Consider the following 25,922-nt stretch of genomic DNA (forward strand, 5'->3'; position numbering starts at 1 on the left):
AGAACCCTGTTCAAATCATTTGTCCCCCTTAGGCAGAGTGGGGAATTGAACCAGAGTCTCCCACATCCCAGTTGAGCACTCTAAGCACTGGGCTAAAAGTTACACAGACACCACTTCCTGCTTCAGCTGTTTTATGTAGAGCAAGGCAGGTGTCTAAGTCATACCCACAAGAAACTACTTAGGTGCCTAAGCTGCTTGACTTCAGGAGATGGGCTTCCATTTGTGAATAGCTAACAGAGAGAGATTCTTCCTTGCAGCCTGGACATAGGCACTTCTCTCCATGAAAGTGGCTGGGTTTAGGACACACCGTTGGCATCTCCCACTGGCTATTTTAAGTGGCTCCCCACCTAGTATTTCTGGCTGTTGTGATCCCATTCTTAGGTGCTTGTCTCACCCCAGTCATTGCATAAGAGTCTAGGTGTTTAATTTAGGTTTTGTGGATTGCAGCATGGTTCCTTTTGTTGTTTTTTCTAGGTGCCTAAAAGTTAGGTGCCATAACATTCAGCAATTACAATTCCTAAGTGCCTTGACTCCTAGGAGAAATGAACTCTAGCCAGACCTTGCTCCAAAAGGACCTCAACCATTAGGGACTAAGGTCCAGGACCAAACTGTAATAGAGGGGTAATTTCCTCCTTCTCTAATCTGAAGATCTCCCCTCTACATTCCTACTAATCTCCCCCTAAACCCACTGTCCAACTCCCACCCCACCTAAGTCTCACGTTCGCTCTCAGTTTCTTGATTCCCTCCTCACACACCACACCCATACCCACCCTCCCTCCACTTACTTTCCCCACAGGGAGCTTCCAGCCAAATGTGTTCTAACCTATCCCTATTCTTCAGAATTTTGTCTTCAATCCTCTCCACCCCATAATCTGGCTGGGATCTTCCCATTTTATAGAAGGGCTCTTCAATTCCATTAGCACCTTCCATCTGGTTAAAAATTGTGCAGTGTCTGGCAAAAAGAACCATTTTGTCTTGGCTGAGTGTTTTTCATTCTGAACCTCAAAGCACTTTGACTCAGTTGAACAAGGTTTCCAATCGCTGACGTGTATCCATTCACTACTGAGGTGAAATGCAATTCCATTTTTGAGACAGCACCAGTGTTCTCTCTAATTTTTACCACCCATGTGCAGAATGAATTTTGTTATGTGCACCAATATGGAGGTGATGTGTGATACATGACCTTCATATTGGTGCCCACAACAAAATTCATATGGTGGGGCTGGGGCTGAGAGGGTTCAGAATGTGGGAGGGAGCTCAGGTTGGGGGTGGGGGCTCTGAGATGGGGCCGGGAATAAGGAGTTTGGGGTGCAGGATGGTGCTCCGCGGGAAGAGAGGACTCCCCCCAGGAGAGGTACCTGTCTCCACTGTGGCACTTCTGGGGCTAGGGCTGCAGGATAGGCACCCCTTCTCCAGCACTGGCAGGTCCAGCCAAGGCTGGGTTTGAGCTGGGGGAGGGGCACTGCAGCAGGTCTGGGCTGAGCCGCCACAGCTGGTTCTGAGCTGGGCTGCCCTGGCCAGGTCAGAGTCATCCCAGCCCTGGCTGGGTCAGGGCTGTGCCACCGTGGCTGGGTCTGGTCTGGGCCACCCGGGTTTGGACCAGGCTGCCTGAGTTTGGGCCAGGCCGGGCACCTGGGGTTTGGTTTGGGCCGAGCCACGCCAGCCGCAGCTGGGTCCAGGCCGGACCACTTGTGTCTGGTCCAGGCTGCATTGGCCGTGGCTGGGTTCCAGCCAGGCTGCTTGGGTTCTGGCCACCCCGCCCCAGCCGCAGCTGGGCTCAAGCCGGGTAGGGGTGCCCTGGCTGCAGGCAGGTCCAAGCCGCAGGATGGGCGCCCTGGCCATGGCAGGTTGGGGGCTGAGGCAGGGGTGCCCCTCCCCAGCCAGTCCCTGAGCAGGTTCCCTAAGCAGTAAATAGGCTGCTGCATGGCCCCACAGCTTACAGGGAATGTGGGACAGCACTCCATCTGACTACTTCCTTTCTTTGCTTTTTTTCCCCCTTTTCACTTGGAAGTTAAAGCCTGAGGACTAGGTCATTAACTTAGGATGAAACCAGATGAAACCCTGGGACTTCATTTCACATGTATGCTCCAGACTACTTAGAAGCATTATGTACATTGAACCAATTTCCTAGAGAAAGGCTTTTAAAACTTTATCATGCTGTAGACATGTGCTTGGGAACTGTACAGCATAAGCTCATAAAGTTCACCCCCATCCCTCATTGTGGAGAGGAATATTCATAGATTCATAGACTCTAGGACTGGAAGGGACCTCGAGAGGTCATCGAGTCCAGTCCCCTGCCTTCATGGCAGGACCAAATACTGTCTAGACCATCCCTGATAGACATTTATCTAACCTACTCTTAAATATCTCCAGAGATGGAAATGCCACAACCTCCTAGGCAGGTTATATCCAGTGCTCCAACCACCCTGCCGTTAGAACTTTTTCTAATGTCCAACCTAACCTCTCCTTGCTGCATTTAAGCCATTGCTTTGTTTCTATATTAGAGGCTAAGGGGACAAGTTTTCCCTCCTCTGATGACACCTTTAGGATACCTGAAACACGCTATCATGTCCCTCTCAAAGTTTTTCTTTTTCTTTTTCTTTTTTTTTTTCTTTTCCAAACTAAATAAACCAATTCTCAGCCTCCCTTCATAGGTTCATTTCTCGACCGTTAATATTCTGGTTGCTCTTCTCTGGACCCTCTCAATCCACATCTTCTTGCAATGCAAGATGCCAGACTGGGACACAGTACCGTGAGGCCTAACAGTGCAGAAATAGCGCAGAAGGAATGACTTTTCGTGTCTTGTTACAACACCTGTTAATGCATCCAGAATCACGTTTGCTTATTTGCAGCGTATCCACTGTGATCATTTAGCTTGTGCTTCACTATGACCCTAGTCTCTTCTGCCATACTCTTCCTGACGTTCTTCCCATTCTGTATGTGTGAAACTGCTGTCCTTCCTAAGTGGAGCCACTTTTCATTTGTCTTTATTTCAACTTCATCCGGTTACCTGACATCAGACCATTTTCTCCCAATTGTTCCAGATTCATTTTGAATTTTGGACCCCGTCCTCACATTGCATCCCTCCCAGTTTGGTATCCCGTCCGCAAACTTAATGCATACTCTTTCTATCTGCCATCTAGTCGTATGATGAGTATTGAACAGAGCCGCCACAGACCCTTCGGTCCCACTGTTCCATATCCTTTCAGCAGGATTGGGAGCCATTAATAACTACTCGTCTGAGTACGATTATTTCAGCCAGTTATGGCACCCACCTTATAGTAGCCCATCTAAATGTATTTGCGCTATTATCGATGTAAAGGATATCATGACCGTTCAAATTGCCTTATAAAGTCTAGTAATTTGCCATCCCCGCTCTCTCCCTTATCCACAAGGCCATTTATCCTATCAAGAAACGCTATTAGCATGGTTTTTGAGTGCACGGTAGTTTTGAGCAAGGTCATTGCTGGCTTTCCTATGACCTTAGCACCTTCCGAGTGTTTGCAGAATGATTTCTTTATTACTGCTCCTTATCCCCTGGCACAGAAGTAACTACTGTCTGTAGTTTCCTGGGTTGTTATTTATTTCCTTTTTGTAGATGGCACTGTATTTGTCCCTTTTCCATCTTCTGGAACATCTCCTCGTATTCTCCCATGACTTCAAAGATAATAGCTAGAGCTCAGATCCTCCTCTATTACACTCCTGGTTCTTAGACCGCTTTCTAGGCCTGAGTGATTTGCAGCAGTCTAATACTTTTGAGATGATTTACTTCCTCTGTTGTAATTTTTATTTCTAATTACCCCTTTCTCTAGCATTCACTATGTATAGACATTCCTCAGACTTCTCAGTGAAGACGAAAACCAAAGAGTCAATTAGCATCTCTGCCATTTCCAAGTTTCCTGTTACTGTTTCTCCCTCCTCACTGAGCAGTGGGCCTACCCTGTCCTTGGTCTTCCTCTTGCTTCTAATGTATTGATAAAAAGTCTTCTTGTTTCCCTTTAGGGGCCAAGGCAACAGCCTTTGCCCCTGAGCTATGATTCCTACATACTTCACTCCAACTCACTGGTTTAGATAAAGCAAAAATAAGTTTATTAACTACAAAAGATAGATTTTAAGTGATTATAAGTGATAGCAAACAGATCAAAGCAGATTACCTAGCAAATAAACAAAAAAACACAAACTAAGCTTGATATACAAAATAGATTGGATATGAATTAGGAGATTCTCACCCTATGAGATTATACAAGCAGGCTGCAGATTCTTAGGGTGCAAGGTGCACTCACTTATAGCTTGGAATCCCCATGTGTTTCATTTAAAGGCTAGAAATCCCTTTAGCCTGGGTCCAGCACTTTCCCCAGTTCAGTCTTTGTTCCTCAGTTGTTTCCAGGAGTCTTCTTGTGTGGGGAGTGAAGAACACGAGATGTTGTCACTACCTGCCTTGTATAGCTTTTGCATATAGTGAGAACCCTTTGTTTCAAAGCTTTGGTTTTCAGACCTGTCTGTGAAAAAATAATGACATCTCAAGATGGAGTCCAGATCATGTGGTCTGATCACATGTCCTTGCAGCCATTACTCACAGACTATTTGGAGTGTTGTTAGGGACACTGGGAGATAAGCTTCTCCTGAGGCCTATTGTTTTTTTCTAATGGCCTATTGCTCTGGACAGGCCCTTCCCCACCCACCATGTAGCCTGAAAGCATCTTGTCTTTGGCATGTTTACCAGGTTTAACTACATTTGGAATACAGATACACAGTCAATATTCATAACTTCAGATACAAAAATGATATATGCATACAAATAGGATAATCATATTCAGCAAATTATAACTTTTCCAGTGACACCTCACACGACTTATCTTGCATAAAATACATCATAATTATGTCATAATCATATCATCATAATATCACTATGAAGAATATGGGGTGTAGCGTCACACTCTTCCTTCTCTTATAGTTGCAGTGGCCCAAGGCTTGCTCTTTCTCCTTTATAGCTGTCTCCCTCAGGCATTCAGGCTCTTCATTGACCTCGGGGTGCCTGAAGAAGTACTTGTAAAGAAGGACCACAGCCAGTGTGCATGATCAGCTAGTGATTTGTGAATTACAGGCAGTATGCTGGCCACAGTTTGAAAATCCTACTTCTTGAGGTAGAGGATGTATGTGGCAACCATGATACTAGGTGTTTCTATTTCACTTCATAGAATACATCATGTTTTACACTGCTGTAAAATGCAGGTCACTATTTCTTCTGATTTGCAGAGCAACAGAACAATTATAAGAAGCAAGCTGCAAGTCTTGTTAAGCATATAGTGCCAAATGGCATATTTAATACTACTAGAGAACCAAGCTATTATTTGTAGAATGCTAATCTATTACACTCGTCACAAAACTAATATGAGAACAAACATTCGTCTCCACAATAGAGTCCCATCAGAAATCGTTTACATAGCTTAAAATAGATACTAAAGACTACTGAACTGGGACATTCTGACATACTTGAGATGTGCATTGAGTTCATAAAAACTTTCCTTGTTTGAATAGGATGCAATCTTTTTAACTATAGAGCATTAACTTATTCCAAAGAGGTTCTCAGTGAAACCTGGTGTATAAGTCAACTGTCCTAGAAAAACTCTAATCTTGACTTTTGCACCTTAGACTCAGTTTTTGCTCTCCATTTTTCCTTGGATTACTTACACATTAGTGGACCTGAAATAATGAACTAACATTCCTATAGTCTTTTACAGTAGAACTGTAAGGCTTTTTTTTTGAGCAGATTAACACTATAGAGTCCATCATACAAAGTAAAACAATATAAACAACTCTAAAATCTTGAATTTGCAAAACCTGGTTAATTTCCTCAATGAATTACCACTGGAAATAAAAGAAAAAAGTCACAGTATAATAACTGAGCTATGTATCCAAGCCTTCTTCAGAACAGCGTTGTGCAGGCTTTGTCTTGCTTTTTGCAGAAACAGTAACAATTCCTTTTGTTCTTTTTGGTAAAAAGTGGCATTCTTTCTTCTGTATGCAATCTTACTTCCAATATATTTTCAAAGGAAGTAATTTCTAGCTGCATAAGCAGTGTCATGACTATAAAACTTCAGTTTTTAATAATTTAGTAATTATGGCCCTGATCCTCAAAGGTAACTCACTCACTCATGCCCGTCACCCCAATCGGGGTATGGGCCACCAACCACAGATCTCCAGAGTCCTCTATCCTGGGCCATTCGCTCTAGCTGGTTCCAGGTATAGCCCATTTTTTTTTCTATCAGCCTGAAGGTCCCGTCGCCAGGTGGTTCTTGGACAGCCTCTTTTCCGCTGCAACCTGCGCCGTCTTTCCTGACTCATACATGGTCCTCACGTTCCATGTGCCTATGGTAATCCTCCTGGTTGCAAGAAGGGTAATCAGCTTAGTGGCTTCCTCACGGCTTTCACCACCCAGCGTCATGCATCTTCGAGTTGAAGACCCTTCTTTTTCCAGGGTAAAAGTCTCTGTTGTCTCTGTTGTTGGCGTTTCTGTAGCAGGTTGATTTTTTACGGGGTGGAGTTGCTAGCCCCACGCCCAACCCTCCTCCTTTATCCTGACTTGGGACAGGCAGATGGCCCCAAAGGACCTCTCTGGTGGAGTTCAAAGGTAACTAGGTGCTTACTTTAACTGAAATCAATAGAAGCTAGATGCCTAAATATCTTTGAATATCATACATGTTCAGTAAAATATAATTTTCAGTGTGGTGCATAAATGTATGTGAACTGTAATATTGCTAAAATGTATTTGTCACAGGTCCCTTTAAGGATAGTGGGTCCAGTTCTTCTATGATAGAACAGCTGGACCTGATTAGTAGGGCAAGGCAGCATCTGGGAGAGTTCTAAATTGAGGTCCAAGAAACAGAGCCAAAGACAGGGGCTGGAGAAGGCTGAAGGATCAGGGAGCAAAAGAGGGGTTTGTCTTCTGACTATCCTGACTAAAGAATAGATGGCCCCAGGAGAATGTTGGATCCTCTTCTGGTGAGAAAAGTACTCCACATAGGAAGACTGAGGAGTTCCTGCTGAAAGAGCAGGAATCACTCCAGCTGGAAAGGACTGCTGTGAAAGCAAGCTAGGACAGAAGAAAGACCCCAGGACTGGCAGAAGACACCAGAGGTGAATATGAGTTGTGTGGATGGACTATATTTTGGGACTTGAAGACTTTGAATTAGCGTGAACATATTTCCCTATGCTGTATATGGGACACCTGGTAAAATTATTCATATTCAAGTGAGTTCAACAGCAATCAATCAGAGCTGTGCAGTATAAACATTCAAATTAACATCAAGTTGATTGTACCCCTGTTAAAAAGAAATACTGCATAATAGGATTCTTTTTATTTACCTTATTATCTTTAAGGCTTTAGGGTTCACACAGGGAGAGGTCACTCTCTCTCTCTCTCCCCCAGCCCCCATACACCTCTCTTACACAGGAGCTTGACCGACTGACCCGACCCTCCCTGCCCAGCACTCTCCACCCTCCATTTCTGGCTGGGCCCCTGGGACAGACCCGTCTCCTGGTACCTGGCGCCACATCTTCCTGAGGCAACACATGGGAGGGGTCATGCAGAGTCACATGCTCCCCTCTCCAGATGTCTGCCAGGGTTCACATCAGAATGTGGCCAGCAGCAGCCTTTCAGTACTGTGTGGGACGGAAGGGTTCGGAGCGGCTTCCAGTGGCAGAGGAGGTGGGGGGGGGATGACTTGGCCCATGTCTTTGCAGAGCTCATCTCTTCACCCCTTCTTCCCCACCCTGCACCCTTGTGGCTGTAAACAGCTTGTCCCTTCCTGCCTGCATAGCGTCTAAAGGCTGCTAACGCCTCCAGGCTGCTGCTGGCCACCAAGTCACCTCTTGTCCCCTGGTTACAGTGCCTGCAGGAAGTGGTTAAACCCTAAGGATGCAGTGTGCATGAGGGCCCAGAGAACCTGACTGCAGGAGCTTCAGTGCACCCAGCCAGAGAGGTGGCTCAGCAGGGGAGGGTCCCCAGGGGAAGGAAGAACCCTCTCACTCCCTGGGGTCAGGGCATGTACATGCTGGAAATTGTTTCCCCCCCCCCCCCCTCTCCTCTCCAGTTTTTAGCTGAGGGGTGGAAAAGTTTCCCTGTGCCAGCTTGGAGTGGGCCTTTGGCACATGCAGGGCTTGGCTTCTTCTGGCCAGTTTCCCAGGTCGGAAGGTCTTGGGCTTTTCTGGGGTGCTAGCCCAGCTAGGGCAGTGGGGGAAGGGAAGCTGGCCAAACTGCTGGTGAGCTGAGCACTCCAACTCGGGGCTGATTCTCCACACAGTGCAAGGAGGGGGACTTGCCCCACCGAAGGCTATATGCAGGGGCGGCTCCAGGCCCCAGAACACCAAGCGCATGCTTGGGGCAGCAAGCGCGGGGGGCGCTCTGCCAACGCTGCGAGGGCGGCAGACAGGCTGCCTATGGCGGCTTGCCTGCGGAAGGTCCGCTGGTCCCGCGACTTCGAACCCTCCGCAGGCAAACCGCCGGAGGCAGCCTGCCTGCCGTGCTTGAGGCGGCAAAATCCCTAGAGCTTCCCCTGGCTATACGGAGGAGCGGGGAGGGGAGGGGTGAAGGGACAAAGTACCTCCACATCCTCTGCAGTGAAGACCAATGCAAAGAATAAATTTAGCTTCTCTGCAATGGCCTTGTCTTCCTTGAGTGCTCCTTTGTCATCTAGTGTCCTTACTGCCTGTTTGACTGGCTTCCTGTATCTGATGTACTTAAAAATGTTCTTACTGTTAGTGTTTGTGTCTTTAGCAAGTTGTTTCTCAAATTCTTTCTTGGCCTGCCTTATACTTTTACACTTAACATGCTAGAGCTTGTGCTCCTTCCTATTATTCTTACTATGATTTGACTTCCAAGTTTTAATGGATGCCTTTTAGCCTCTGCCAGTCTCCAATATTCTGCTATTTAGCCATGGTGGCTCTCTTTTGGTCCTCTTATTGTATTTTCTGATATGAGGTATACATTTAGTCTGAGCTTCTATTAGGGTGTTTTTAAATAGTCCCAGTGCTGCTTGCAGGCACTTAATCCTTGTGACAGCTCCTTTTAATTTTCATCTAATGAGTATCCTCATTTTCGTATAGTTCCCCTTTTAGAAGTTAAATGTTATCCTAGCTGTTCCAGGAAGCAGCCATTTTATGGTGTCTAGAAATTTTATCTCTGCATCATGCCCTAAGGTGACATTTACCCAGTTAATATGAGGAGAGTTGAAGTCACCCATTATTATTGCGCTTTCTGATTTTGTAGCCTCTCCAACCTCCCTTAGTCCTTCACAATCGCTGTCACCATCCTGGTTCAGGTGGTGAGTGGGATGGTTCCTACTGCTCTACTCTTTATATTCAAGCATGGAAATTATGCCCATAAAGATTCTATGGTGCCGTTTATTTCATTTGAGATTTTTACCTTATTTGACTCTATGCTTCCTTTAACATATAATGCCACTCCCCGGCCGCACAACCTACTTTAATTACTACATATTTTATACCCTGGTATTACTGTGTCCCATTGATTATCCTCATTCCACCAAGTTTCTGTGATGCCTATTATATCAATATCCTCATTTAATGCTAGGCACTCTAGTTCATCTGTCTTAGTATTTAGTATAACTACCATTGCCATAGCAACAAAAGTTTCCATAAAGACCTTATTCTAAAATGACATTAGGCTTGCTAGTCAGCTTTTTGTTCCCTGGCTAGCCTGACTCTTCTGAGGTTCCTGTTTTTTATCTGTCTTCTTGAGTCCCAGATGACATTTAGTGATTTGCTGCACCTGTGCATGGAGTAGGAGTCTGTTAATCTATTTCATTTATAGAGATAGATCACATTGTCACAGCAGGTGAATTTAATCCCATCCTCCCCCTCCCCCCCAAATCCCCTAAATACTGTAATGTTAACCTTTTTTCTTCATTTAAGTATTATACTCATGATGAGGCTGAATTGTTTTATTATTCAGAATTACTTTAGGATAATGAAAATTAAAGCATTAAAAATAGAAAGATATTTATCTTCTAATTCAAAATATTTCTTTACTCATCATGGTCCTGATCCTGAAAACACTTAAATATGTTTAATTTTACTCAGGTGAGTAGTTCCATTGACTTCATTGTGTCTGCTTATGTGAGTGTATTTACACACACGTAAGTGTTTTCAAGACTGAGACCAATATTGTTGTATACTGAATGCGCAGAGTGGTACCAAATTCAGCACTCAGAAATGCACATGCAACTAACTTTTGATTTCTGTGGGAGCTGTTCATGCATACCTGAAGATAGAACTCAGTCAATGGTATACTGAACATTAGGGTCACTTGGTATAGATGCAACATATGTAAGTGCAGAGAGAATGGTACTTCAGAACTATTTGAAGTGTGGTCATAGGCTCTGAGATCCAAACTTTAATGCAGAATCAGGTATCTTTGAATTTGCTAATTTCAGGTAGTGTGTGCAGTTGTGACAAAAGTATCTTCCTTAAACAGAGAGTAGAGGCTTTAGTCTCATAACAGATTTTCTAAATTTCTCTTTAAATAGTTTTTATTCTCAAATATATTTTTTCAAACTTCTCACAAAAGATTTAGAGAATGTGCAGTGGTGTAACTAGGTTGTTGATGATGATCATGTCACTAACTGTGGTGTAAAAGAAAGTTGACCACAAACATAACACAAAAATGCAAATTCACACTAAATATTTTTACTAACACAGAATACAGTGCTTCATGGTGAATAAGCTGCTCCTTTACTTGTTACTTGATGGGCCCAGGCAAAAATAATAAATCACTAATCAGAGCCTACCACTATCCTGTACTGTCTTCTGTTTTTGGAGGCCCCTGAAATCTCTTCTGAGCTCTGAGTGTATAGAGACATCCTTTTAGGCAGTCAACTGGTCAAGGAATGGCATGCCAGGACCGCTCCGCTACTAACTGCAGCCACGCTAACCTTAAAAAAGTAGATATAGCCCTCATAGGCGAGTTCCTGCATGCAAAGGTCCAGATTCTGAGCAGTAGCAAAGCAATAACTCTTCACAGCTAAGGAAAAGAGGAAGCACATAATTCTGTGCTCATCTAATCTCCTGGTGCAATTTAAGTGCTTATGTTGTGCTGGCTGCCTATGACCCCAACACTCAAGTCCTGATGAGTGTTGCCAGGCCATAGAGATTGTGTAGTCACACCTTTTTCCCTTGGCTGTGTCCCCTACACTAGCTGGAGGAAGAGAGGTGACACATGAGCTGATATAGTGATGCTCTCTCATTCAAGGGTAGGATTTACTGGAACTTAGTGCATGAGTAAGGATATGTGCACACACCCTAATAAGTGTTTGCATGCATGTTCCCATTGTCAACATGTAGCGAAACTACCCCATAGTCTTAATTTTTCATTGCAGTTCAAGTGAGGTAGTTCCCCCAACCATTTTTATTGCTCTTCTATGAATGCCATCCCATTTTTCTGATTGTTCTGATATCAAGGTGCCAAGAACTGAGCACTATTCCAGTATAGTCACTGACTTCCCTATCCCATTATGGGATCAGTCTATATTTTATTTTAATTGGATTTAAACTGAAGTGCCTATCTTGGCTGTTGGAGCTCCTATGACAATGAAGGTATACAATTAGAAAAATACAAATGAATCAGAAATGCCCATACAAAACTGCCATAGTATTCACCATTAGTAATAATCCTGTCTCTGGGGTTAGTTAAATACAAATATTTTAGAAGCAAAGTCTGGGTTTCAGAGGGAGCGTTGTTTTGGGTTTGGGTTTTTTTGGTACATAGGCAAATTTATGCATTAAAATGAATCTTCTCATTGGCTTTTAGTAGCATATCAAGTAATAAAACCACCTGAATGATCACTGACTTCAGCCCTTATTATTGTAGCCCTGAGAGTGATGGCCACTAGTTCCAGTGATTCTTTAAACCTTTTATTTTCTTGAACAATATTAATCCTAAGGATAGAAATGACTGTGCTATCTGACAACAAAAAACAAATAGATCTACCCAGGTCTGTAAATAAATCTGTCTTATTGAAAAGGAATTAATTGTAGTTTACAGTAGTAGGCTTAGTCATGTAAGAGCGCATATTTTTAACACTCTGAAACCTTTCAGGTAATATATTAGCTTTAAAGTATATTACTGGAATTCATACCTTTAGTGGACATACTCCTGCACTGACCTCACCAATCTAATTGCCAAGGAGATTAGGAGAACAATATTGGGGTAGAACTCAGCTACATGGGAAACTGACAGAAAGTATTCAGAGTAGCAGTAGTGTTAGTCTGTATCTGCAAAAAGAACAGGAGTACTTGTGGCACCTTAGAGACTAACAGATTTGAGTATAAGCTTTTGTGGGATACAGCCCCATTTCATTGGATGGATATAGTGGAAAATACAGTAGGAAGATATATATATATATACACAGAGAACATGAAACAATGGGTGTTGCCATACACACTATAAGGAGAGTGATCAGTTAAAGTGAACTATTATCAGCAGGAGAGAAAAAGAACTGTTTGTAGTGGTAATGAAAATCTCCCATTTCCAGCAATTAACAAGGAGATGTAAGGAACTGGGGTGAGGGGGGAAATAAGCATGGGGAAATAGTTTTACTTTGTGTAATGGCAGAGGGAAATGGAATCACCAGAAACATACATAACTTCAAATTTCTGTGTGGCTTAGTGTTGTGGCATGACATACTGTTTGAAATAAATGTTGTAACCAAGAGACTCCAAGGTGTTGACCTTGATATATCTGGAGCAATGGAACAACTGGACAAAGCAAAGTCATACCTACAGTCTTACTGCTCAGGTGAGGGATTTCAAAACGTTCTGAAGTTTTGACAGAGGAAGTTGGCAGAGGAACTTCACACTGAAGCTATTTTCCAACTCATTCAAGAATACAGAGTTACCAAAGAGGAAGACATTTTGATTATGAGGCACGGGATAATCCCATAAGAGACCCCAAACAACAATTCAAAGTTGAATTCTTTAACCAGGTGCTAGATTGTGCAATACAGTCAGTTGAACGTTTCATGTAGCTCAGGGAACACAGCAGTGTATTTGGGATGTTGTATGATATTCCAAAACTCCTCACTGAAGAAGACCTACACCAGCAATGCAGGGCACTGGAGACAGTGTTGACACATGGTGACATGCGCAATATTGATGCGAGTGATTTAGGTGATGAACTGAAAGCCCTTTCAAGATACATTTCAACAGGATCAACTCCAAAGGCTGTTCTGGAATATATATGCACAAATAAGATGACCACGCTCTTTCCAAATGCTTTTGTTGCTTTGCGCATACTTCCAACACTTCCTGTAACAGTTGCCAGTGGAGAACACAGCTTCTCCAAGCTGAAATTAATAAAAACACATCTATACTCCACAATGACACAGAAGAAGCTAGTCGGCCTTGCAACCATCTCAATTGAGCATGAGCTGGCCCAGACTGTGGACCTTCAGCAGGAAGCAGTTCAACTCGGAAATGGAGGTTGTTTGTAACTCTGAAATGTTCGGAACTCTGAACAAAACATTATGATCTTTCAAAAGTTTACAACTTAATACAGCTTTAAAACTTTACTATGCAGAAGAAAAATACTGCTTTCCCTTTATTTTTTAGTATTTTACATTTAACATTACTGTACTCTATTTGCATTCCTCCCCCTCCCTCCCCCCCACCCCCCACTGCTGCCTGATTCTGTTCTTCCAGTTCCAAATGAGGTGTGTGGTTGACTGGTTAGTTCGTAACTCTTGTGTTCATAACTCTGAAGTTCTACTGTAGTTAATTTTTTCCTGAAACTTGGAAATATTTTACACGATATTGTCTGTTTTAGTTACAATAAAAATATTGATGTCAGTTGCCAGTATTTGGGGGCAGATCATACAACCCTTACACTGAAGAACACTTAGGCATTGTCTGCACTGGGGATTTTAGCCATTGGTGGTCTGGTACTGATATTACGATTTGCACTGGTGCAGTTTACCTAGCGTGAAACAGATGATTCATTGCAAATGTTTGTATCTCTGAGGTTCTACTGCAGTGTTTACAAGCATTCTACCCAAATGACTAAAGATCTGTGCTCAAATAAAAGATTCAAGTCTCAGTGCTAGCTAATAATCATCTGAGGATGGTAATTCGTTCATCTTTGGGGTCTAGCATTATCTATTTGTATATTTATCTTAAACAAAACTGATCTCCTATACCAATATTTGAGATGGCATTTAGCTAGGGCTTGTTCACTGTGACTTTAAAATAGTTGGCTTATACTGTGGATTATTAAAACTAATAGTATTTTCAAGATAGAATTGTACACACAGTAGCTCAATCATCTAATTTCCATGCAGAAACTGCTGCTTGTTTTAGACATGTTTTCAGACTGCTCTCTTATTACTTATGTGCCCCCTTTATTCATTTATTTAACTGAACTAAATACTGAACTCATAGAGGAAATGTGACCTAAAGAATTGTTTCTTTACAGTAAAAATATCACTTCACTTCACCTCTTGACTTCTTTTCCTGTTTACACGGGTGTGGAGGTGACTACAATTCTTTGCCACTCTTTTCTGGTCTATGGGACAGGTCTTGGAGGTCCAGTCCTTTTCTCTTAAAACTTCTCTTGACAGAGTCTCTCCATTGTAACTGTGGTCTTGCACATCCTTTCTTTCTGTCCTCTTTTTCCCATGCTTTCTTTGCTGGGATGAGAATGCAGGTCCCCTGAATCCCAGTCCAGTTCTAGCCATTAGGATGGCTAGTAAGAATTAGCATTCTCATCCCACCTCTGCTACTGGCCTGCTGAGTGACCTTAGACAAATCACTTCCCGCTCTGTGCCTCAGTTTCCTAATGTGGATAATGATGCTTTTACTTACAATATGATTGTTGATTTATCCAAAATACCCTCTCTCTCAGTAATTTAGCTACCTAAATCAGATCACCAAAGGCCTTCCTAGTCAGATGGGTTGATTCTATTGGTTACATACCTGTAAATTGTCCAGTTACCCTGCCTGGATACAAATGTTTTCAGGATTAAATGTAAATAGAAATATGTCATGCATCTGAAAATACTAACAATGATTTAAATATGCAGGATCTTTATGGACTAGTAACTGATCAGAGCCTGTATAATTGATCCAACTACTTCTTGTTGTCACAGCAACAACATCTTCTCATCGTCTAACCTCTGCAGTATCTCTTTCTCATGTTGCAGTTTTGCTAGCTCCAACTCACTTGCTGTTGTCAGGGCTTACATGTTTTACACTATCAACTGTTTTGTTTCTTTATCCACCCTACTTGCCTTGGTCTTCAACTATTTATATCCAGAATATGGTAGCATATAATAAGGAGTGTGATATTGTGAGTCAGATGAGTAGTAGATTAATGTTTGGATCATAGGCAATTTCTTTTGTGCATTGAGTACTTTTCTAAGTGAGAAGATTTTCACTTTTAACCTTTTTTATTTTTTTTTTTAAAAAAAAGGTAACATGTATCTTCTAAATGCAGCGTTGTTGTAGCCATGTTGGTCACAGAATATTAGAGAGACAAGATGGGTGAGGTAATATCTTCAATTGGACCAACTTCTGTAGTTGGTCCAATAAAGAAATATTACCTCATCTACCTCGTCTCTCTTATTGTAAAGATATTTAACAGGATTTCCTTGTTTAAATCTACAGTTACATTAAACATATTAAGGAAAGTGATTAAAACACTGGGAGACCCTTCAAAAATGTCACCTCCTGTTTCAAAGTACACTTTGAAGAACATTCATTTGTGAAGCTGTTTCATTAGAGAACTTATTTGATCACATTTCAAATTCCAGTGAATTTCACTCCTTGAATGTGACATTGAAGTGTAAGAATTTTTTTCTCCCTTTTTTCCCCATTAGATCAGGAACAGACCATATGTCCTCTCAGTGCATCTGTCCTGCATCACTCCAGCAATAAGGAATTTGCTTTCTATCTTCCACTGAAGCAGACGCAAGGTATGTGGCTTCCTGTTTATATGCTATGTGGTTCTGCAAGGTGTCATCTTTTATAGACCTTGAAATATATAGGAAGTTACATTGTGTATATAAACATAACTTTAAGTTTGAGAAGTTTGCACTATGATATATTGAGTTTGACTTCATTGGGACTAGGAATTCGTCCTAAATCAGTGAGCCAGTGACCAACACCTTATACTTCATAGGAAAGAATTACACCCATCCCCGAAACTGGGGCTGGCCAATTGTGCAGTGCTATATGTGCTAAGAATAGACATTCCTTCCTTATCCTGTAATAATCGTATTACACCATGAAGCATGACATTTGATTATCCCATTTTAGGAAGGAAGGCAACAAATGTTGTTAGTGATATGTAAAAGAAACAAGGGGTCACTGCATTTTTTTCTAGAATGTGGCTAACTAACCAAAAAAATGAGTGTAAGACCCCTTGCAAAATAGTATCATATTGTTTACATGAAGCAAGTGCTTTTAACAGAGGAGGATAAATTCCTTTAAGGTAAACCAAGCTATCCTATGTTTGAGCCAAATGGGCAAGGTTACATTTTAAGTCTGTGAAAATTAGTAATAGCGTTATACAAAGATATGTGACCTAGTAGGTGGAAAAAGCATCTAGCTGGTAAATCTCCTATTAAAATGTAAACTGAAGAGATTTAAAAAAAAAAATTAAAAACAAAAGAAACAAAAACTGACCTCAAACAACTGGTTTAGATTCCCAAATTAGTAACATAATATGTGTGTGGAATAAATACAGATCTGTATATCTGAAAAGCAGTTCCTTCTTCACATACATGAAAAGTTGTTAGTTTAATGTATTTCTCTTACAACAATACATGGTTTCCTTAATACAGCATAAGAGAGAAGAAGAAGAAGAAGAAATGTCAATGAAAAAGGCCCTTTTTAGACAGGGCTGGCCTTAGGGGAGGGCCACCCACGTGACTGCCCTAGCGTGCCATGGTCAAGAGGACACCATTTGGCAGCACAGAGGTGCACACTGCTGGTGTAGTCAGAAGCTTTTCCTGGCTGGCAGAAGAGCGCTGCATTGGGGGGCACCCAGATTTCTCTGTGCTTCCTTCTGTCAGAGGAAAAAGGGGAGGGGGAGCAGTGATGCTCAGATATTGCTCCCCCCACCAACGTTCCTCCGCTTCTCCCTAAGGGGTGTGAGGGGGGAAGTGAGGAGCAACACTAAGTGCTCTGTTCATCCGGGTGACTTTCCCCACCAGGGCTGCTGCTCTCCTGTCCTTACCTTATGCAGACCAGGTGGGGAAAGTCACCTGGATGCAGGCAGCCTTGACATCACTCCTTGCCCCCCCCCCCCATATGACCTCCTAGGGGTGTGCAGAAGAGCAGCATTCAAGGGAGGGAATAAGCAGCAATGACAGCTACTCTGAATCAATGTTAGTTTAACCCACATGGGCGCAGGAGGGGGAGTGCAGGGTTTGGGGCAGAGGAGGCACAGCAGGGCCGGCGCTTCCATTAGGTGACCCTAAGCGGTCGCCTAGGGTGCCAGGATTCGGGGGGAGGCATTTTGTGTGCTCCCCACGGGCACAATGAAGCTTCCGGTTCTGCTCCCGTTGCGCCGTCGAAGAAGGACCTTCTGCCGACGTGCCGCGGAAAACAGCAGCAGACAATTGAGCAGCTCAATGACTGCTGCTGTCGCCTGTGGCATTTCGGCGGAGGGTCCTTCTTCGGCGGTGTGAAGGGAGCGGCACCAGAAGCTCCCGCGTGCCCCGTGGGGAGCGCACAAAATGCTGCCCCCCGAATTCTGCCTAGGGCGCCAGAAAGTCTGGCACCGCTCCAGAGGCACAGTGTAGGAGTTGGGACAAAGGGGAGGTGGGGAGCTCACAGGGGCAATGGGTGGCACCTATGGGGGCCAGGGGCAATGGGGGGCAGCTCCATGCCCATGGGGGCCAGGGGTGCCAAAATACAAGTTTGCCCAGGGTCCTATTTTCCCTTAAGACTGGCCCTGATTTTCATAAATTATCATTTAAAGGGATCAGTTAAGGAGAAAGCAGGAGAAAAGAATTTCCAGAAGTAAAATAATTTAACAATTGAAAGTTCCCCTTATTTTAGTTCATGTAACACTAAAGAAAGCAAGAAATAACCTTTACAATCATTCAGTTGTATTTAAGCATGTGTCTTCTTTCATCTCTTCTTTTTCCCAAGGCACTTTGTCCATTGAAAGCTATTGTTTTCAATATTTTCCTACAGTGTTTGATATTTTCAGCTATTTCAGAGAAATCTGGAAACCAGAACTTAAGACTTGTCAGGAAATAACTGAAATATTTACTTTTAAGTCTTTTTGTGCAATGTTTTAATTTATACTTATGCTTCCTAACTGATATAGGATCTGAAAGTAATTTATTACCTTTACTTTTGTAAATTTTACAAACATTTATATGTGAGTTGTACATTAAGAGCAACTCGTTTCCTGAAGTTATACAGCAATACAGAGCAATCTTGTGGTTAGTTCAGGATGAATTCATAATTGATGAGATTTCAGTAATAATTGCAAGTGTTTCATAACATGATACTGTCATCTTTTGCTCTAGTGTTAATATAAAAAACAATCATCTATCCCTTATCCCAGAAATGATGGAAAGATTTCTGTATTTATTCAAGCCATTTAAGTGCTTTTTTCAAAACAGGGTCTTTGTGTAGGTCACGTTGTAAATTATGCTTTTCAATTTCAAGTTGTACAAGGCATTTTATTAGATTATGAATCTTAAACCTTTGCTCTGGGTGGTGTTTCATACAGTTGTATATGCGTGTGTGTCTATCATTATATAACCATACACATTCACATAAATACTCTATATCAGGAGTGGGCAAACTTTTTGGCCCGAGGTCCACATCTGGGTGGAGAAATTGTATGCAGGGCCATAAATATAGGACTGGGGCAAGAAGTTAGGGGGCAGGAGAGCTGCGGGATGCAGGAGGGGTCAGGACAGAGGGTGCAGGGTGTGGCAGGGGACTCAGGACAGGGGGTTGAGGTACAAGAGGGGTGCGGCAGAGGGTTAGGGTGTCTCAGGGCAGAGAGGAGGGGTTCGGGGTGCGGGTTCCGGCCCTGTGCCACTTACCTTGAGCAGCTCTGGGGTGGCAGCAGTGCACAGTGGGGCTAAGGCAGGCACCCTGCCTGCCCTGACCCCGTGCCACTCCTGGAAGTAGTGAGCATATTGAGCAGTGGCTCCTGGGACTGGGGTGGGGCAGGCCATTCCACCACTCGCTGCCCTCGCCTATGAGTACAACCCCTGAAGCTCCTATTGGCCGCAGTTCCCCGCTCCCAGGCAGTGGTCCCTGCGGGGGGGTTGGGCGGCTGATGCCTGCAGGCGAGGGCAGCACACGGAGCCCTCTGATTCTCCCCTCCCACACCCGGGGCCGCAGAGATGTGGTGCCGGCGGCTTCTGGGAGCGGTGCTGCCTTAGCCCGTGCTGCACCACGGGGCTGGCAATCCTGTGGGCCGCACTGAAAGCCTTGATAGGCCGGATCCAGCCCGTGGGCCATAGTTTGCCCTCCCCTGCTCTATATGGACTCAAACCAAACAAATTAGCCTTTGGAGAAATGCAAACTAAAGCCTGTATCAACTTCCTCTGGAAATAGCCTATGGAAAAAGGAAATGTGAAATTAACCACCCTGTTTCCTCCAAATTTTGTCACAGATTGGGGTATTTCTTGACATGTATTTTGCTTCCCCTTCTAGCTAACAGCTATTGGGAAGGAGGTTGCAAGTTGATGTTCTCTTATTTTATTTATTATCCTCTGCTTGGTGGTCTCTGTCATATACTTCTGTACCAGGTATGGACTGGCTACAGAGCTTGTTTAGGATGAACACATCTGGTGTGTGTAAAATCCTTCAATGCTCTCTCTCCCTTGTGAAGCTAAAGTTATCTTTAAACGAGGTCTTTTCCATACAGTGCCACCTAGTGGCCAAATAGTATAATACCATTTAGCATACTATTATTCTTTGGTTCAATGCACTGTTGTTGTAACCATGTTGGTTCCTGGATATTAGAGAGACAAAATGGGTGAGGTAATATCTTTTATATAAATTGGTCCAATAAAAGATGTTATATCACCCACCTTGTGTCTCCATGTTTCAGTAACATTTCCGGAGATGCGGCAGCAAGAGAGTAGATCACAGAGAAGATGGTGAGGACTCAGAGTCTGATCATTTACTCATAGACTCATAGACTTGTAGGTCAGAAGGGACCAATATGATCATCAAGTCTGACCTCCTGCACAAAACAGGCCACAGAACCCTTCCCATACACTTTTATAACAACCCCTAACACATGACTGAGTTATTGAAGTCCTCAAAATTGTGGTTTGAAGACCTCAAGCTGCAGAGAATCCACCAGCAAGTGACCCATGCCCCACGCTGCAGAGGAAGGCGAAAAACCTCCAGGGCCCCTCCATCCGCCCTGTGAGGATAAATATTCTTCTCGCCCAATATGGCGACTCAGCTAAACCCGAGCATGGGCAAGAACTCACCAGCAGCCCCAGGAAGAATTCTCCTTTTTCCCCACCGCCTTCCCCTTATGCTCGGTAACTCAGATCCATCCCAATCCAACATCCCTCAGCCATTGAGCAGAACTTGATCTGCGGATAGATCCAAGATCACTTGCAAAGTTAATATCCATCATATCATCCCCTACCATTATACGTTAGCAAGCTTAGTGCTTAAGCAGATAAGTCTTTTGCCCCACTACTTCCTCGGAAGGCTGTCTAGAACTTTACTCCCCTAAATGGTTAGAACCTTCATCTAATTCAAGTCTAAATTCCTAATATCCAGTGCTGACCCATTTATTCCTTGTGCCTACATTAGTACTAAGCTTAAAAATTCCGTCTCCCTCCCTACGTTAGATCCCTGATAGTATTTTATAGAGCAAGCATAATTCCCCGGAGCCTTCTTTTGGCCAGGCTAAACAAGCCAACTTTGAGTTCTCGCTTTCTAAGACAGTTTTTCCATTCCTCGATATTCTAGTAGCCGTTTCTGGAACTGTTCTCTCTGTGATGTGATTGTCCTTAGTGTAGCGCGCTGTATCGTGCACACAGTTCGATAGATTGTGTGCGTCACCCAGCGCACTATATATACCGGTATCTATGCCTCCTTAGTCCGTTGCTGAAATACCTCCGCCGATGCACTAAACCACTTTGCTTTTAACGGCATATTCGGCATTGGGGCAGAGAATCCTGCTACAACATACCCAAGGCCCTTGCTCCTCCTCTGTTGCTTCCAAGCTGATGCTTCCCCAATTGTTATTAAAATCTATTCATTATCCTAGTCTATCTCTAGCTTTCACTATTATTCTTTCATCCTCTTACTCCAGTTTACAGGTGTCCAGATTCTTCTGTATATATCGTCTTCTCCGTGTTAGCAATACCCCCAGCTTTGTGTCATCGCAATCTATCATTTCGCTCTTTTGCCAAGGTCAGTACTAAAAAGGTAAATAAGATCGTCGCCAAAACCGATCTTGAGGGACGCCACTAGTAACCTCCTTCCAGCCTGACAGTTCACGCGCTTCAGTACGATCCTGCTGGAGTCTCCCTTAACTCAGTTCCTTATCACCTTACAACTTTCATTATGCATCCCCATCTTTTCCAATTTAACTAACAGTTCCCCATGTGAACCGTGTCAACGCCTTACTGAAATCGAGGTAAATTAGATCTCCACCATTTCCTTTGTCTAAGTAAAAGTCCGTCAACCTTCTCAAGAAGGAGATCAGGTTTGGTTTGGCATGGATCTACCTTTAGATAAATCCGTGTTGCAATTTCGTCCGCACTTACCATTGACCTCAAATGTCCTTTAATCTATCTTCCCTTTAAAAATTTTCCAAGAATCCTTATCGTACTACAGATCGTCAAGGCTACAGGCCTAATAGTTACCCGGATTCACTTTTTTCCCTTTCTTGAACGATAGGAACTACGTTAGCAATTCTCTCCAGTCGTACGGTACAACCCCTCCAGTTTTACCGAATCTGATTAAAAATTCTCGCTAACAGGACTCGCAATTTCATGTGCCAGTTCCTTTAATATTCCGTTGAGCCAGTTCCTTTAATATCCTTGGATGGAGATTGTCTGGGCCCTCTGATTTTGTCCCATTAAGCTGTTCAAGTTTGGCCTCTACCTCAGATGCGGTAATATCCACCTCCATATCCTCATTCCCGTTTATCATCCTATGCAAAGATTTTATGCAGACATACAGAAGAGCTGTGACTGATGCCATGGGATTTTTTTTTTTGTTCTTTACTATAGACACCATGTGGAACTGTCCATTTCCATCTTATCCAATAAAGTATGTAGTAAACTGAACCAAGCAATCTGTTTAAGGAAATACTAAAGCGAAAACCAATCTTAGTCAATCATACTGCCCACTCTCCAGTCTGTTGTTTCATAAATGTATTGATAATGCACAGCTGTACATCTTTTGCTCTGAGAATCCCACTAGTTTGGTGTCTGCCATAGGTAGGTGGTAAACAGAATATTTGTGAGTGGATGCCTGTTGTGCTGCTGGCCTCATTCACAACTAAGGGAAATGGAAGCCTTGCTGCTGAGTAGGAGTCATTTTTTATGAGGAGGCTCTATCTTCCTTCCCCTTTGCACTTAGGGACAGATGATGTGTGGGCATGTAGACGGCAGGGGTCAAAAGTTTTATTGTCTCATAGTCATTTGGCTCACTTAATAATATAGACTGATGCAGTGGCTAATGAAATCAGTTCAATGGAAAACCTCCAATTGACTTCAGTGAGCTTTAAAGCGGGGCCCACACCATGCTCCTTTCTTCTCTGGATCCTGGTTTTGTTCTTTTCTTTGACTTGTAGCATGCTCTTTTCCTCCTCCTTCTCTTTGACTCTAGGTTTAACCTTTTTGTTTTTCATTTTGTTTTTTACAGATATATCTTAAAATCTCCAGAATTCAATAAGTTAGGACAGATTTTGAAAATTGTCCCTTCTTCCCCTTTCTGCGCCTTTAACTTTGTGCAGACAGATTATATAATATAGACATCTACATATCTGTTTTTCAAATCAGAGACATCATTTACACATCCAAAACTGCAAGCACAAACAAGAAGCGTTGGTTCAGGCGCCTTTAAAAATCAGGCCCTTCAATTCTGAGAACAGAACTTTACACTGACTTTATTAGGAAAATATGCCGTCTTACCTGAGAGAATTCTTCTGTTACCACAAAGAGAGAGAGAGAAACAGGATTCGAGATACAAATAGAAGAGGGAAGACATCAGAAAAGTCACCATGCAAATCCATATAAAACTTCTCATGTAAATTTATCATGGGAATCAGATATAATTGCCTCACAGACTGAAGTTAGGTCATGCAGCCTTGAGTGGGTTCAGGGGGTACTGACTCCAGGTCCAGGGTGAGAAACAGTTCCTGGCTGTCAGGGAAAACGGTTTCTCTGCTTCCTTGCTGTGAGCTATCATCAACCTCCTCCTCCCCATGTTTCTTATCCCCCAAACCTGCATCCCTGTTGCGTACTACTCCATTGACAGGATCAAAGCACAGAGCTGGGGTAGTGGTGGGGTAGTGGTGGCTGCACCACCTCGAATAGCATGCAGCTCATCATAGAAGCAGCATGTCTGGGGCTCTGACCTGGAACAGCTGTTTGCCTCTCTGATTTTTTGGTAGGCTTGCCTCAGCTCCTTAAGTTTTACGCGGCACTGCTGCGGGTCCCAGTTATAACCTCTGTCCTTCATGCTCTTGGAGATTTTTTTCAAATGTTTGGGCATTTCATCTTTTTTAACAGAGTTCTGATAGCATGGATTCGTCTCCCCATACAGCGATCATATCTTGTACCTCCCGTTCGGTCCATGTTGGGGCTCTTTTGCGATTCTGGGACTCCATCATGGTCACCTCTGCTGATGAGATCTGCACTCACTTGCAGATTGCCACGCTGGCCAAACAGGAAATGAGATTCAAAAGTTCGCGGCCTTTTCCTGTCTACCTGGCCAGTGCATCTGATTTGAGAGTGCTGTCCAGAGCGGTCACAATGGAGCACTCTGGGATAGCTCCCGGAGGCCAATACCATCAAATTGCATCCATACTACCCCAAATTCGACCTGGCAAGGTCGAGTTCAGCGCTAATCCCCTCGGAGGAGGAGGAGTACAGAAATTGATTTTAACTGCTCTTTAAGTTGAAAATAACGGCTTTGTCATGTGGACAGGTGCAGGGTTAAATCGATCTAACGCTGCTAAATTCGACCTAAACTCACAGTGTAGACCAGGGCTCAGTCTCCTTTCTCTAATTTCTAACACAGAGAAACCAAATATTCAGTTAGTTCAGTATGTTTTGGCTCTCGATAAGAAATTAGATTTCTTGATTTCAATGGGGCTAGAAACTGAAAAGACCATTAATCATAAATTAGAATAACCTGCTGATGATACTCCATTTAATACTGCTGTGGATGGACAGACTAACTCAGAGCATAGGTAGAGCATAGGTCCTTGCATAGGTAGAAATTCCTTTATTAGTGATACTTTAATCACCAAAATTCAGTTGAAATAGGGAAGTTTTGCCCTATAATGAATCAAAGCTCTATATCTAGACCAAAATTTGCCATGGCAAATTATCTGCACACTCATTCTTTGGATATGGCCAAAAAATCCAGAAAATATCCCCAATATCAAAAAATCTAATTTTTATAAAATATTTTTTGATGGAAGGACAATTGGAACAGAATTTACATGCAGTCTCCAAAGCTATATCTACATTGTTGCATTTGTTTCTTTTTTCATGGAGCCTCATTTTATGTATTTTAAGTACTCCAGGCCTAAAAGTTTTATGTCTGAATCCCTCATTGAGTTTTGAGTAGAACAGTTTGTAGGCAGCCATATTGGACACTTCCATCTACTTTAATATTTTACTGTAGCTGTTTAAAATAAGTCTTCATGATTTAGGGGGAACGAAATACAAAGACAAACTTTATTTATGGAGTCCAAAGGTAAAATTTTCAAAAGCACCCCAATAACTTTGAAACCAAAATCTCATTTTCAAATATGACTTATGTACCTAGGCTGCTAAATCTTATTGAAAGTCAATTTTCCCTTTTCAAAATTGTACTTAAATTCCAAAGTCACTTAGCTATATTTGAAAATTACCCTAGCACTACAAAAATAGAAAAGAAAGTGAAACTTCTTTGCAAGACTTCGGAGATAGAGAGCCACAATAAGATCCAGCCCTTGTTTTAAGTATGGCTATATGATACATTTTTATTTAATTTCTGGTTTATTTTCTGGTTTTAGGTGAGCAGTAGCTGTTAATTTAATCCTATATGTGATTATATCACTAACTGGGAGGGGAGAGAGAGACAGACACGCACACCATATTTTAAGGCATAGGCACAGGAGGCAGTATTGAAATTGAGCTTTCAACTTTAACGTTGCACTAAATGACTTCTGAGGGCTTGATTTCTCAACTATTGTTTTGAATTAATGTCAATTTTTTTGCATTGAGTTGTCCTGAAGTTTTTTTTTTAAATAAAACATTTTATTGATTTTTTTTATAGGCAAAGAAAGTGTAATCTATTATAATGAGATTAAGAATACTGTAGCAAATACAAGCACAAAAGTTAAGCAAAAGTCAAATCTCTATTTGGTAGGCGTACAGTAACTAGATTCTTGCCCAAAACAAACATTTTTGTACAATAAAGTGGCTCAAATATTGAATTAAATTAGAAAAACTTTGAGGTTTGTCTTAAATGGGCCCCCAGAAGATCTCCTAATCATATCACTTCGAGCCCTAAATGGCATGCAAGAATATAGTGTACTCTGACCTCCACTCATGCTGCCACTTTGTGTTCTAGAATTTAAGCTTTGATTTTTTATTTTTTTTTTTAAGTAAAGGGTGAGATCTTCTCCCCGGATCCAGACCTTTTACACTGGGTAAAGGGGCTTGAGTGGTATAAAG

At 42.7% G+C, this 25,922-nt stretch overlaps 1 protein-coding gene across 3 annotated transcripts in view; it reads left to right on the forward strand.

Moving 5' to 3' along the window:
• Positions 1 to 25,922, forward strand: part of CFAP47 (cilia and flagella associated protein 47) — a 761,390-nt gene that overhangs the window by 608,931 nt on the left and 126,537 nt on the right. For all 3 annotated transcript variants that reach the window (XM_032799255.2, XM_075059737.1, XM_075059740.1), the window contains exon 57: positions 15,888 to 15,983. In XM_032799255.2, coding sequence (XP_032655146.1) covers positions 15,888 to 15,983 — 96 coding nt within the window. The remainder of the gene's footprint in view (positions 1 to 15,887; positions 15,984 to 25,922) is intronic.

This window comes from Chelonoidis abingdonii, chromosome 1, assembly GCF_003597395.2.
Source record: "Chelonoidis abingdonii isolate Lonesome George chromosome 1, CheloAbing_2.0, whole genome shotgun sequence".
Lineage (NCBI taxonomy): Eukaryota > Metazoa > Chordata > Testudines > Testudinidae > Chelonoidis > Chelonoidis abingdonii.